General features: G+C 62.1%; 2 protein-coding genes across 5 annotated transcripts; one reads left to right on the forward strand and one right to left on the reverse strand.

Annotated features, from left to right (window-relative positions):
• The first annotated feature begins 811 nt into the window (after positions 1-811).
• PIP4P1 (phosphatidylinositol-4,5-bisphosphate 4-phosphatase 1) lies at positions 812-10,193 on the forward strand. Of its 2 annotated transcripts, none has more exons than XM_084645928.1 (7): positions 812-1,036; positions 1,376-1,566; positions 1,984-2,090; positions 2,459-2,564; positions 2,979-3,031; positions 3,461-3,551; positions 9,893-10,193. In XM_084645928.1, exons 1-7 carry the CDS (start codon positions 874-876, stop codon positions 9,911-9,913), a joined length of 732 nt encoding a protein of 243 aa, XP_084502054.1. In that variant the 5' UTR covers positions 812-873; the 3' UTR covers positions 9,914-10,193. The 2 variants fall into 2 exon arrangements, with proteins under 2 accessions (XP_084502054.1, XP_084502053.1); XM_084645927.1 differs by lacking the exon at positions 9,893-10,193 and adding an exon at positions 3,786-5,932.
• Positions 6,536-12,568, reverse strand: APEX1 (apurinic/apyrimidinic endodeoxyribonuclease 1). Of its 3 annotated transcripts, none has more exons than XM_084645921.1 (5): positions 12,366-12,386; positions 11,766-11,901; positions 11,305-11,492; positions 8,755-8,947; positions 6,536-8,492 (listed from the first exon to the last, which is right to left on the reverse strand). In XM_084645921.1, exons 2-5 carry the CDS (start codon positions 11,824-11,826, stop codon positions 7,978-7,980), a joined length of 957 nt encoding a protein of 318 aa, XP_084502047.1. In that variant the 5' UTR covers positions 11,827-11,901; positions 12,366-12,386; the 3' UTR covers positions 6,536-7,977. The 3 variants fall into 3 exon arrangements, with proteins under 3 accessions (XP_084502047.1, XP_084502045.1, XP_084502046.1); XM_084645919.1 differs by lacking the exon at positions 12,366-12,386 and adding an exon at positions 12,296-12,347; XM_084645920.1 differs by lacking the exon at positions 12,366-12,386 and adding an exon at positions 12,418-12,568 and having other exon boundaries at positions 6,537-8,492.
• Between the last annotated feature and the right edge of the window lie 58 nt (positions 12,569-12,626).

Genomic DNA, 12,626 nt, shown 5'->3' on the forward strand with positions numbered 1-12,626 from the left:
CTCTCCCAGCGCTGGAGCGACCCCCGACCTCCCGCAGAACGCCCCGCATCCCACTGGGGCCGGGGGCTCGGGGGCGGGGCCACAGGCTTCCCAGGCAGTAAACGGCGGGCTTTTACAGCGGGGCTGGGGCCAAGCTGAGGGCCCGGGGGGTGGCCCCTGCCCCCGGCGTGCTCAGTCCCGCCCCATAGGCCGAGTTCCCCCTTCCCCCGACAAGGAGCCTGGGGATTGCGGAGGGCGGGGCTATAAGGAGGGTCGTTGACAGGCAGTGGGAGGGGCCCTGGCTGGGAGTGGGTATGGCCAACGGGGTGAGGCCCGGCTCAACTGACAGGGGAAACAGCCAACGAAGCGCACTGCGCCTGGAAGGCGGGAGCGGAGCAGCTAATGAGGGCGGGGCTTAGTGGGTCAGGCGAGTTCGACGGTAGCCAATGGGCGGGGGCCGGAGGGGTCGTGCGAGGGGTAGTTGCTGCTTCCAGCCAATCAGACGGCGTGAAAGCGCTGACGATACGACGGGCTGAGCGATTGGCCAATCAGAGTTTTCATCATGTGGGACTGATTGCCAAGGTCCAGCCAGTAAGAGAAGCCCCCGGGATCACGTGGGGGAAGGCGCCGTTAGTCGAGCCATTCAGGGAGCCCATTTCGAGTCACATGAGAAGGGTGACGAATCCAGCCAATGGGTGGGGAGCATTGATGTTACGTGCTGGCAATTGGCAGCCGCCAGTCAATGAGAGAACGGCTTGAGCTCACGTGATGTTGGTATCACATGACTGCTACCCGGTCGCCTCTTGGCCAATAGGCGGCCGTCTCCCTCTCACGTGACTCAGGACATCGCTGCGGGGAGCCGGGGACGGGCGCTACGGCAGCCGGGAAGCGGCGATGTCGGGGGACGGCGAACGCTCCCCGTTGCTGCCCGCGGAGCTCGGCGAGCCGGGCACTCCCGGGGCGGGCGGGGTCCTGGCCGGGCCTGGCGGGCTCGTGCCCTCCGCGCCGCTCCCGCCCTACGGGGGTCCCGCCGCAGAGAAGCCGGCCCCGCCCCATGGTGAGCGGCCCCGCCCCCACGACCTTGCAGGGGAGAGGCTAATGGGCGTGGGGGAGGGGCGGTGTGGGCGGGGCTAAGGCTGAGTGGGCAGGGCTGTGGGGGCTACAAGTTCTGGGGAGGGGTTAGGGGTCTTGATCGATGGGGCGGTAGGGGGCTGCAGCTGTCAGGGAGGTCTTGGTGGGCGGGGCTAAGGGAACTGGGAGGAGCTATGTGGTTTGTTGGGTGGAGCTAATGGCTGGAGGGTGGGACTGGGGGAGGAGCTTTGGGAGGTGGGTGGGGCTAAGGGGCCTAGGGCAGGCTGACTTGCAGGTGGCTGTAGCCTGTGGTTCCCTCACCCAGGCTTCCCACCATTCCTGGATGGGCACCCAGCTGTGCTGCATGGCGAAGACCCCCCACCCTACTCACCCATGGCCAGCCCCGACAGTGGCAGCACCCCCATGATCACCTGCCGCGTCTGCCAGAGCCTCATCAACGTGGAGGGCAAGATGCACCAGCATGTGGTGAAGTGCAGCGTCTGCAACGAGGCCACGGTGAGCTGGGCCACACTGATTTCACAGTCTTCCTGTGGGGGGCTGGATCTCCCATTCACCTCCCCGTGAGGTCCCACTACCCTCTTCCCCCACCATATGCCTGTCTCTGTTTCTCCAGTGAGCCCGGCAGGGGTCCCTGAGGGCCCCCCCAGGAATGGGAGGGATTTGGGGGTTGTCTGTCGGCCCCTGGCACGAGGTGTCAGGGGATGGTCTCTCCGTAGAGCTGGAATGGCAATTCTCAGCTCTGAAGACTTCCTTGGGATCTGGCTGGAGCTGGGAGACCCCGAGGCTTGGACCAGGGGAAGTGGAGCAAAAGGTCTGAGATTGCTGTGCCCCCTCCAGAGCCAGGGGTGGAACCCAGAAGTCCTAGCCTCCAGCACCCCCCAGGCTCATGCCGCCTCTCTGTTTCTGCTGCAGCCGATCAAGAATGCCCCCCCGGGGAAGAAGTATGTGAGATGTCCCTGCAACTGCCTGCTGATCTGCAAGGTGACATCCCAGCGCATTGCCTGTCCCCGGCCCTACTGGTGAGCCATGGGGGGGGTCCCAAGCCGTGCTGGGCAGCGAGGAGGGGTGGCACTGAGGGCACGTTGGGCCTGGGTGATGCTTCCCGGGGTACCTGAGTGGGAGGAAACCTGTCTGTGCCCAACTGGCCTTAACTTCAGGAACGCAACTTCCAGTGTAGACACAATCCTCTCGCTCTCAGCCATGCAAATGTCTCACATGGTGAATTAGTGTGCAGCTATCTGACCCCGGGGATCCCTTTAACCTCCTGGCCACACCCTGTGCCCCCTACCTGTTGGCACTAGCGGTCCCTAGGTCACAGCCTGGCTTGGTACCCAGGACAGGGCAGGGCTCTGGTTTCATCCCTGTTGCTTTCTCTCGCCTGCTGCAGCAAAAGGATCATTAACCTGGGCCCAGTGCACCCGGGGCCTCTGAGCCCTGAGCCCCAGCCTGTGGGAGTGCGGGTCATCTGTGGACACTGCAAGAATACTTTCCTGGTAAGCAGGGGCAGCCAGGACTCCTGGGTTCTGTCCCTGGCTCTGGGAGGGGTGCGGGGTGTAGTGGGTTCAGCACGGGGGCTGGGAACCAGGACTCCTGGGTTCTGGCTGTGGGAGGGGCGTTGGGTCTGGTGGGTAGAGTAGGGAAAGCTGGGAGCCAGGACTCCTGGACTCTATTCCAGCTCTGGGAGGGGAGTGGGGTCTAGTGGTTAGAGCAGGAGATGGTGAGGCTGGGAGACAGGACTCCTGGGTTCTAACCGTGGCTGTAGGAGGGGCGTTGGGTCTAGTGGGTAAAGTAGGAGGCTGGGAGCCAGGATTCCTGGGTTCTGGCTGTGGGAGGGGCATGGGGTATAGTGGGTAGAGCAGGAGGCTGGGTGTCTCATGTATGTTTCTTTCTGGTTCTCATTCTTCCAGTGGACAGAGTTCACAGACCGCACCTTAGCCCGCTGCCCACACTGCCGCAAAGTGTAAGTTTCTTGCCCTGAGACCCATTGCCCCGGGCCACAGCTACAGGACAGAGAGAGTGGGGGTGGGGCTGGGCCCATGTGGGCTGGGGAGGCTGAGGGGTAGAAGGGGCTGTGAAAGCGAGGCCGAAGTGTGGGGTCTAAGGCCATGGGGAGTGGTTGAGCTCAGAGGCAGGCCTTCTGGGTTCTCTCCCCAGCTCTGGGGAGGGGTATGGGGTCGAGTGGGGCTGGGGGCCAGGACTCCTGGTTTCTCTCCCTGGCTGTGGGAGGGGAGGGGGCCAGGACTCCTGGGTTCTCTCCCTGGCTGTGGGAGGGGAGGGGGCCAGGACTCCTGGGTTCTCTCCCTGGCTCTGGGAGGGGAATAAGGTGGCTGGGGGCAGGGGACCAGGACTCCTGGGTGTCCATGTCTGACTCTGACTCTCTCCCCCGCAGCTCCTCCATCGGGCGCAGGTACCCCCGGAAGAGATGCATCTGCTGCCTCCTCCTAGGTGTCCTAGTGGCGGTAGCTGCCACAGGCCTAGCGGTGAGTGTGTGACCGGGGCAGGGGAGCGGGCCGTGCTGACGGAGCCTTAGGACGGTCTAAGTCGCCGTGCTGCCCTGGGAGAAAGGGGGCATTGAGTGGGGAAGGGTCTTTTGGACATAGAACCCAGGAGTCCTGATCCCAACCTCCCTGCCCCCTCAACCATTAGACCCCCCTCCCCGCGCAGAGCCGGGCTGGAACCCAGGTGTCCTGACACTGCTGTCTCTCTCTGCGCAGTTCGGCACGTGGAAGCATGCCCGGCGGTACGGTGGGATCTACGCCTCCTGGGCGCTGGTCATTCTCCTGGCTGTGCTGTGTCTGGGCCGGGCCATGTACTGGGCCTGTATGCGAGTCAGCCACCCCGTCCAGAACTTCTCCTGAGCCGCCCCCGGCCCCTGCTGTGGGGAGCCCCGCCCATCTCAGCCAGCTTCTGCCCAGCCCCCTGGTCCGCTCCTGTGCCCCTCGCCTTGGTCCTGCTCCCCTCCCATCCTGCCTGAGCAGGAGACCCCCACAGGACGTGACCAATGGAGGCAGCTGCGGTGGTATCAAGGGCAAGGGGCCCCACCAGCCCAAGAGGGCAGTTGGACTATGGTAGCTCTGTCTGGACCAACCCGAGAGGGAGCTGGATTACAGTGGCTCAGCTGGGACCTACCCAGTCAAGGGACGCTGAGTGACAGAGATGGGACCTGACACCCGCCCCCCAGCCAAGAGACACTGGGCAATGGAGATGGGACCCCCTTTCGCCCCCAAGGGACACTGAGCGATGGAGCTGGGACTCACCACCCAGGAGACTTCACGCACCTGAGGGACGCTGGGCGATGGAGCTGGGACCCACCACCCCCACCCGACGGACACTGGGCGACGGAGCTGGGACCCATCACCCCAGAGACCTCACAGACCCAAGGGACACTGGATGACGGAGACGGGACTCTCCACCCTTGAGACCCCGCGCACCCAAGGGACACTGGATGACGGAGACGGGACTCTCCACCCTTGAGACCCCGCGCACCCAAGGGACACTGGATGGTGGAGCTGGCACCTACCAGCCCCGACACTCTGGGTAACAGAGCAGCGACTCTCTGCCCAGGATGAGGTGGCCAGAGGGAAGAAGGAAGCCCCCATAGCTGCCAAGTCACTGGGGGTCCCATATCCATCCTGATGGGGACACTGCCACACCCAGCACCCCCTTGGCCTGCAGGGAAGTGGGGCGGGAGGGGGGCCCCCAGCTGTGGGGGCATTGAGTACATTCTGGGGGGGATGGGACCTACTGGGGACGGGAGCTGACACCAGGGACAGGGGTGATGAGTAGGATTCAGCTCACTGCTGCTTCATGGTGGGTTCATCTCTTAGGCCACTGTTCACCCCACTGATCTGTGCTCTGTCAGGCCTGCCCCCCAAGCCAGCCAGTCCTCTGCCCTGGGGCCACATCAGAGCTGGTGCTCTCTTGAGGGAACAGACCCCATGTCCCATTCCCTTCCTCCCTGAAGCAGCCAGTCCCTGCCCTGGGGCCAGATGGGAGCCAGTACCCCCTAGAAGGGAAAGGCCTGTGCCCTAGCTCTGTTTAGGGACCAAAGCTAACCTTTATTTGGGTGGGAGAGCTGGAGGGGAGCAGCCCCTGCCCTGATTTCCCCCACCACCACCCCGATGCCCGGGGGGGAAGCTGCTCTGGGTTTGCTCTCTTTCCCCCCCCGCCCCCCAGCTGCTCTGGTTCTTTGCACATTCCTGCAGGGGAGCCAATGGGTAATGCCCCTGTCGCATGGGGGCCCTGAGCCTTCCCAGCATGCCTCCGAGCTCCCCCACAGGGCCACCCCTTCCCATCCAGCCCCTGCTCCGACTGGGCTGATCGCTGCAGCCTGGGGAGCAGAGCGCTGCCCCTGTTGCCGCACGTGGGGGGTGTGATCCTAACTCAGCCCCCTCTCCCGCCCCCTAACTCCTCCCCTCCCCGCACGGCCCAGCACCAGCTCCCTTGGCTGGGCCCTGCCTCCCCTGGTGGGGGGTTGGGGACCCCCAGGGGGATGGGGCAGTGGGGTGGAAAGGACTGGGGGTGATCTGCCTGGAGGGTTGGTGATGAGGGGAGCCTGGTGCTGGCCTCCCCCTCGGGGAGGGAGAACAGAACGTCTCCGGCCTCGGTTCTTCAGGGATCTTTGGGGGGCTGAGAAATAGGGTTCACCCCCTTTCCCAGGACTCCCTGCTGCTCTGGCTTGTACATACTGACCACTCCCCTGTACATAGCTATTTAAATCCAGCCCCAGGCTTCTTCCCCCATTTCCCCTCTGCCCCCCACCCCGTGCAGTGCTACTTTAAGCCGGTGTGTCTGTCCCGGGGGAGGGCTGGCCCAACTGATGGATGCCCTCACAGTGTAAATAAAGAGATTCCATACGGCACCTGCCTGCCTGGCTCCATCACTCTGCCCCATGGTGACCCTGGCGGGGGGGGGAGGAAGAGGGCTAGGTCTGGGGGTCCCATTGCCAGCTTGAGAGCCCACCAACTCATTACACCACAGGGGCAACAACAGCCAGGGACAGCCACTGTGGTTGGAGCGGGGGAGCCCCATACTTCTGAGCCAGCCAGCCTGCACTGTGGGACCTGATCTGAGCTGGTACCCCCTAGAGGGGAAAGGCCCTGTGTCCCATTCCCTGCCCCTGAGCCAGCCACTGCCCTGCCACAGGGCTGGATCGTGGCCGGCGCCCCCTAGAAGGGAAAGGCCCCGTGTCCCATTCCCCACCCCGAGCCAGCCAGCCCCCTGCCATGGGGCTAGCGCCCCCTAGGTTGGCAGTGGTTGAAGGTATCTGAGGTTTCCAGCTAGGGGGCTGATTGGAGCTCAGTCCCCTGAGTGCTGGCAACCCCTAGAGCCTCCTGCTCCTGGCTTGGATGGGGATTTCTGGGAGGGGAGTGGGGTCTAGTAGTTATAGCAGGGGCCTGGGAGCCAGGACTCCTGGGATCTCTTCCAGCTCCGGGGGGTGGGAGGGGCAGGGTGTGTAGCAAGAGTCCTGGGAGAGAAGCGTCCTGTAGACAGGCTGGTGTCTCCACCAAGCCAGGGCTGGATCCACCCCTTTGCTGGAGACGTGGGGGGGCCCCCTGAGGGTGTCCCTCTGTAGGACCCCAACTCCTCCTCAGCCCACGTATGGCTGAACCAGCTGCAGGTGGATTAAGGCACCCCCTGTCCATGCCTTCCTCCCTCCCCAGGAGCAGGAGGGCTCTGCTCACCAAACCTCTCCTTCAGGCGTGGAGTTGGTTCCCCCAGAGCAGTGGGGCTGGGATGGAACACCCCATTGAGATGTATGGAACAGTTCCCCCTCTCCCATCAATAGGTTCAGGCTCTTGGCAGAACCAGGCAATGTCAGTCATGCTCATGGTTGCTTCCCCCATCACCCAGCAATGGGCTCAGGCTGTCGGCAGACCCAGGCAGCATCAGTCACACGCAGAGCAGCTCCCTCTTACCCAGCCATTATTTCTGTAACTGGAAGCTGAGTGTCTGCGGGGATCCCTCCGTTCTAGGCTGTGATGTCCCAGGCAGGGCCTTCAGTCCAACTCTGCTTCCCCACAAAGCCCCCCTTCACTTGCAGCTGCCTTCTGCGGGACCCCAGCTAGAAAGGCCAGTGGGCAGCATGAGGGTGACTGTCTCCCAGCTCTGCCTCACTCCCCCCCAGGGCGAGATGAAACACAGCATCTCCTTTCAAAGCCTTTAATCAATGCTCCTCACAGCTCCGTTCCCCCCCCCCCCCCCGCAAAGAATGGGGGGCTGGTTTAAAGGCAAGGCAGCAGCTTAGTTCTACAGGTAAAAAACAGTTCCTGGGGTGAGGAATTCTCTGGAGGCTAGGATGGGGGGAGGTTGGTATAAGGGGGGTTGCTTGGATGGCCCTCTAAGTTCAGGGGCCTCCTGGCCTCAGACTGGGGGTCACTGGGTGAGTTAGGGGGTTCAGGGCTGAATTTGGGAGGCTCATGGTCTTTCAGATGGGGAGGGATCTGCTGATATTCTGGGATTTACTGCACCAGGGCCCACAAGTTGGGGGGTTGAATCAGGTCTCATTTTGGGGGGAAGTCACCCCTGATCTTGGGGGCGGGGGCTTTCCCTCTACTCTACCCGGCCTCACAGGGATGTATAGGGGCATGTGAGTCCAATCCTTTCTTGCTCACAAAGCCATAGAAGTGTACGGGCCACCCTGCTCACAGGACTAGAGAGAGAGAGAGGGTGCAGGGCCACATATGGCCATATGGATCCCCCACCTCACACAGGGCCATAGAGAGGTGTATGGGCCCACTCCCACAGCTATAGAGGGGGTGTTGAGCCCATATCTAGCTGTATGGCCCTAACCCCCCCGTCATAGGGCCATACAGGGGTGTCAGAGCCATAGCAGGCTGTATGGCCCACCCTCCTCCCGCCCTGCTCCCAGGACCATACAGGGGTGTTGGGACCATATCAGGCTGCTCACAGGGCCATGTAGAGGGTGACGGGGCAGTGGTCACTGCCCATGGCCTGGGAGCGGATCTTGCTGTCGCACAGCGCCCCCAGCAGGCGCATTGAGACCAGGAAGTAGTCAAGGCGCCAGCCCACATTCTTGGCGCGGGCATTCATCATGTAGGTCCAGAAGGTGTAGGCGTGGGGCGTGTCAGGATAGAGGTGGCGGAAGGTGTCAGTGAAGCCGGCTGCCAGCAGCTCCCCAAAGCCCTGGCGCTCTTCGGGCGTGAAGCCTGCCGACTTCTTGTTGCCCTTGGGGTTCTTCAGGTCGATCTCGGTGTGGGCCACGTTGAGATCCCCGCAGAGCACCAGGGGCTTGCGAGCATCCAGCCCCTGCAGATAAGCCCGGAAGGCGGCATCCCAGCGCTGGCGGTACTCCAGCCTCACCAGCCCCCGGCCTGCGTTGGGCACGTAGGCCGTCACCAGGAAGTGCGAGGGGAACTCGGCCGTGATCACACGGCCCTCCTGGTCGTGCTCCTCCTCGCCTGCCGGGAGACAAGGGGCTTGCGTCAGAGGCCAAAGGGGAGAGGCCCTGGGCATAGGGGGCATGGCAAGGGTCAAGGGAAAGGGACAAGGGGAAAGGCCAGAGGGCCTGTCTGAGGCTGTAGGTGGCACAGAGAGGGATTGGCAGGCAAAGGGCCTGGCAGTGGGCAAAGAGGGGTCTGCAGGCAGAGGTTGGTAGGGGGTGTGGTGAGCAGGGAGCATGGGCTCAGCAGGCAGAGGCTGGGGGGTGGGGCAGGTCCCTACCAATGCCGTAGGTGATGCTGAGCGGTTCTATCTTGCAGAGCAGAGCCACCCCGCTGTAGCCCTCCTTGGTGCCGGCGCAGGCCCAGTACTTGTGGGGATACTTGGGCATCTCCCGCATCTCGGGGGGCAGCAGCTTCTCTGCACACTTGGTCTCCTGCAGGCACAGTACATCGGGATCCTCCTCATGCACCCACTGCAGGGGGAAAGCGGGGTCAGCGGGGCTGGGAGCCTTTCTCTGGGAACCTCATAGGATGAGGAAGAGAACCCAGGTTTCCTGCCCCACAACTCCACCCCACTTCCCTCCGGCTCATCCCCTCCCTCGGAGCACCTGTGTCCTCCCTGCCCCTGGCCGTGGATTTCCGGTGCTGGTTGCTGGGGACCAGCCGGACCAGTGACAGCACTTTCAGGCCAGTAAAACCACTTCCACGCTACGGACAGTCACAGATCCAAGGCCAGAAGGGACCAGTGGGATCATTTCGTCCAACTGCTTGGATAGCACAGGCTGGCGAACCGCCCCGCAACAATTCCTAGCGCAGAGCTGTTCAAAATTGCCAGGGATGGAGAATCCACCACGACCCTTGGCACATTGTTCCAATTAGTCACCTTCATTATTGTAACCCTTATTTGTACCCCTTATTTCCAGGCTGCATCTGTCTAGCTTCAATTCCCAGAAGTAAAATAACCTCTCTGCACCTACTCCAGATTTGCCTGTTTCTTCATCCCGGAGTCGTATGACTCCAGTGGGCCCCAGCAATGCCCTACGAGCTCCTACACAGCTGCTTATCCACCCTCATCCCAACCCCCAAATCTTTTTCAGACTTCAGACCCATTTGAACGATCCCACTGGAACCAAACTGGGTACAAATCCAGTTGTGGACCAGGCTCGAGGGAATCAGCCATTCATGAACCCAAGTTAACTGCTTCAGTTTTTTACAGCCGCATCATTTTCCCCCTGTCCAGCGGGATTTGGGGGATGACGAATGTCAATTTTGAGTTAAAATTTCATTCTGGGTTAGGAAAAGCAAACATGTTTGGAAATTTAGGACACCCCCATGCTCCAATCCCCATTTACCAGCCAGGAAATGTAACAGAGGCAGGATGCCTAGGATTCAAATTGCCTGTTTTTCCCCTATTCTAGGATGTCTCCAAGAGTCTCTAATTTGGAGAAGAGTTAGTGAGTGCCCAAGGGACCTAGGAGTCCGGGGCAGTAGAGCGGGAAGGTCCACTAAGAAGCTGTGCGTCTCTGCCATTACGTGACTTTTCCAACACAAGCCAACGTTCCCACAGCCCAGCTGTTGTTCACTGCACTCAACTTGGAGGCACAAAGCAGGAGAGGAAAATGGAATAAATCTAAAAATCCAAAATTTCTAGATTTGCAAAAAAATCCTGAAGTAGCGAATGTGGGAATCCAAACTCCACGTGGAAAATCTGACCCATGAAATACACTGCGAAATCCCCCGCAACCTGGAAGATTTTTTCGGCAGGGAAAAAATCCCAATCCCTAACTCGGCTAGAGCACTTCTCAGCAGAGCTCAAAGCCCCTTCCAAAGGAGGTCAGGATCCTTATCCCCACTGCATAGGTGGGGAAACAGGCATGGGAAGGGGAAGGAACTAGCCGAAGGTCACCCGGCAGGTCAATAGCAGAGCCAGGGAGAGAACCCAGAAGTCCTGGCTCCCAGCCCCACTGCTCTGACCCACTAGATCCCACTCCACTCCCCTCACCTAGCTGGGATAGAACCCAGGAGTCCTGGCTCCCAGCCCCCTCTGCTGTAAGATCTCTAGCTGTAATCACAAGGCCACACTGCAGCCTCTGCAGGGCAGGGCCGTCCTTACCCATATGCAAATTTCCTGGTGCCTTACGCAGCTGTGTGCTGCTCCAGTGGCAGCCCATGCCAGCCAGGAAAGCTGCCCCTGCCCTGCTTCTTCCCCATGGCCCCCGCCCCTGCTCTGCACCAGCACCACCCCCACTCCACCCCTTCCCCTGAGCAACATCCCGGGGGACTACAGCAGGGGTCAGGTACGCCCTGCATTCATGGGGTAGCAGGAAGTGGAGCGACCCAGCCACAGCTCGCTCTGCATCGCTGGTGTGTTCTGGGGGGCAGTTCCCCCCTTCCCCTCAAGTCCCCAAGGCTAGGAACCAGGGGAGCAGAGCGGAGCGGGCTGGGGCTGGGTCACTCCACTTCCCGCCGCTCCTGGAGTGCGGGGTCGGGCCTTCCCTGCACTCACCGGGCGGCAGGAAGTGGAGCGACCCGTCCGCAACCCACTCCGCCGGCTCGTGCTGGGGGGCGGTTTCCCCCCTGCCCCCCGAAGCCTGCTCCTTCCCCCCCGCGGAGGCCTGGGGCCAGCCCCTCCCCCTGTGGGGGGGCTGCGTAGGGCACCAAAATGTCTAGGGACAGCTCTGCTGCAGGGACAGGGGTGGCCTTAGCCCCTGGCACCTTGTTACTACCAGGTGTAGACCAGGGCCCCAACGCGGGTGGTCCAAACCGGGGAGGAGCTGCCTAGCCCAGCGAGGACTGGCAGAGCTCAGCGCCCTGAGAGAGCTGCTCCTACCTCCAGGCCCTTCTTCTTGACCCAGGCCCGGAGCCCATCCACGTTCCATGATGTGACCTTCAGGGTGTACTTCTGCCCACTGGGGGAGGTGAGCTTGTCGGGCGGATCCTGGTACAGGATGGGGCCCTCCGCCACCTTCTCCTTGGGGCCCTTCGCTGCCCCCTTCTTGCTCTTCTTTGCCCCGGGCTCTGGGGAGCAGGAGAGAGAAGGAAAGCTGGGACGTGGTGCTGAGCAGCTGGGGGGGTGCCAAGAACATAAGGACGTAAGAATGGCCCTAGTGGGTCAGACCAAAGGTCCATCCAGCCCTCCTAGCATGATACACAAGGAATGATGAGGGAGTGCCATTCCGCACGGACTGGAGCGGGGCTCAGAAGGGGACCAGTGCCGCGAGGAGTGCAGTGGGGAGCACAAGGGAGGAGCAGGGAGGGGTCGCCGTGCCACAGGGAGCGGGCCGCGGTTACCTGTGGCCTCGAACTCGTCCGTGCTGTCCACATCCTCTGCCTTCTTCCCCCGTTTGGGCATCTCACTCCACCAGCTGGGCTCTGTGCTGAGGAGCTGACACTGCCAAGCTGCGAGCCGCAGGATCCTGAAGGCAGCCTGTGGGGGGAGAGGGATGGGCACAAGGCAATCAGCACCAGGGGCACAGGCCATGGACCCAGCAGTCCAGAGAACCAGGGAGGACAGGCCCAAAGCCCATTCCTGCTCCCCAGCCAATCACAAACCTTCTTGTGTTATAGTCTCCCCAATCCCTGGCCAATTACAGAGCTCCTTGCACAATAAACCCCCTGCTCCCTGGCCAATCCCAATCACAGTCCTCCTTGCACAATAAACACCCATCTCCCCTGCCAATTAACACCCACCCCCCGGCCAATCATAGCCCTCCTAGCATGATACACACCCACCCGCTCCCGGGCCAATCACAGAGCTCCTCGTACAATAAACTCCCTGTTCTCTGGCCAATAGCAGCCCTTCTTCCACACCAAACACCCACCCACTCCATGGACAATCACAGAGCTCCTGCCACAATAAACAACCAACCTCCCCGGCCAATAAACACCCACCTCCCTGGCCAATCGCAGCCCTTCAGCGCAAGAACCCCGCCCCCTCTCTCACCGTCCGGCTCCCGACCACTCAGGACCCGCTCCGAGCCCCGCGCGCCGCACAACCCGTCTGAGGACAAAGCGCCGCAGGCTCCGAGCGGGACACGTGCGGGCACGGTCACGTGCAGGGCAAAGGGCGGGGCTAGAGCGCCGCGCTGTCACGTGCTGGAGCCCTGGGGCTGCGGCGGACTGTGGGGCGCGGACGGCAGTGGGCGGGACTCC

The sequence above is a fragment of the Lepidochelys olivacea genome (genome assembly GCF_965140295.1).
Source record: "Lepidochelys olivacea isolate rLepOli2 genome assembly, chromosome: 13".
Taxonomy (NCBI): domain Eukaryota; kingdom Metazoa; phylum Chordata; order Testudines; family Cheloniidae; genus Lepidochelys; species Lepidochelys olivacea.

Excerpts from the sequence above, each read along its gene's own strand:
- PIP4P1 (XM_084645927.1), top strand. The coding sequence starts at position 874 with ATGTCGGGGGACGGCGAACGCTCCCCGTTGCTGCCCGCGGAGCTCGGC. Across the intron at positions 2,091-2,458 it reads GCCTGTCCCCGGCCCTACTG|CAAAAGGATCATTAACCTGG; the intron begins GTGAGCCATGGG and ends CGCCTGCTGCAG. Across the intron at positions 2,565-2,978 it reads ACTGCAAGAATACTTTCCTG|TGGACAGAGTTCACAGACCG; the intron begins GTAAGCAGGGGC and ends TCATTCTTCCAG.
- APEX1 (XM_084645919.1), bottom strand. Across the intron at positions 11,493-11,765 it reads GGACGAGTTCGAGGCCACAG|AGCCCGGGGCAAAGAAGAGC; the intron begins GTAACCGCGGCC and ends CCTGCTCCCCAG. Across the intron at positions 8,948-11,304 it reads TCAAGAAGAAGGGCCTGGAG|TGGGTGCATGAGGAGGATCC; the intron begins GTAGGAGCAGCT and ends TTCCCCCTGCAG.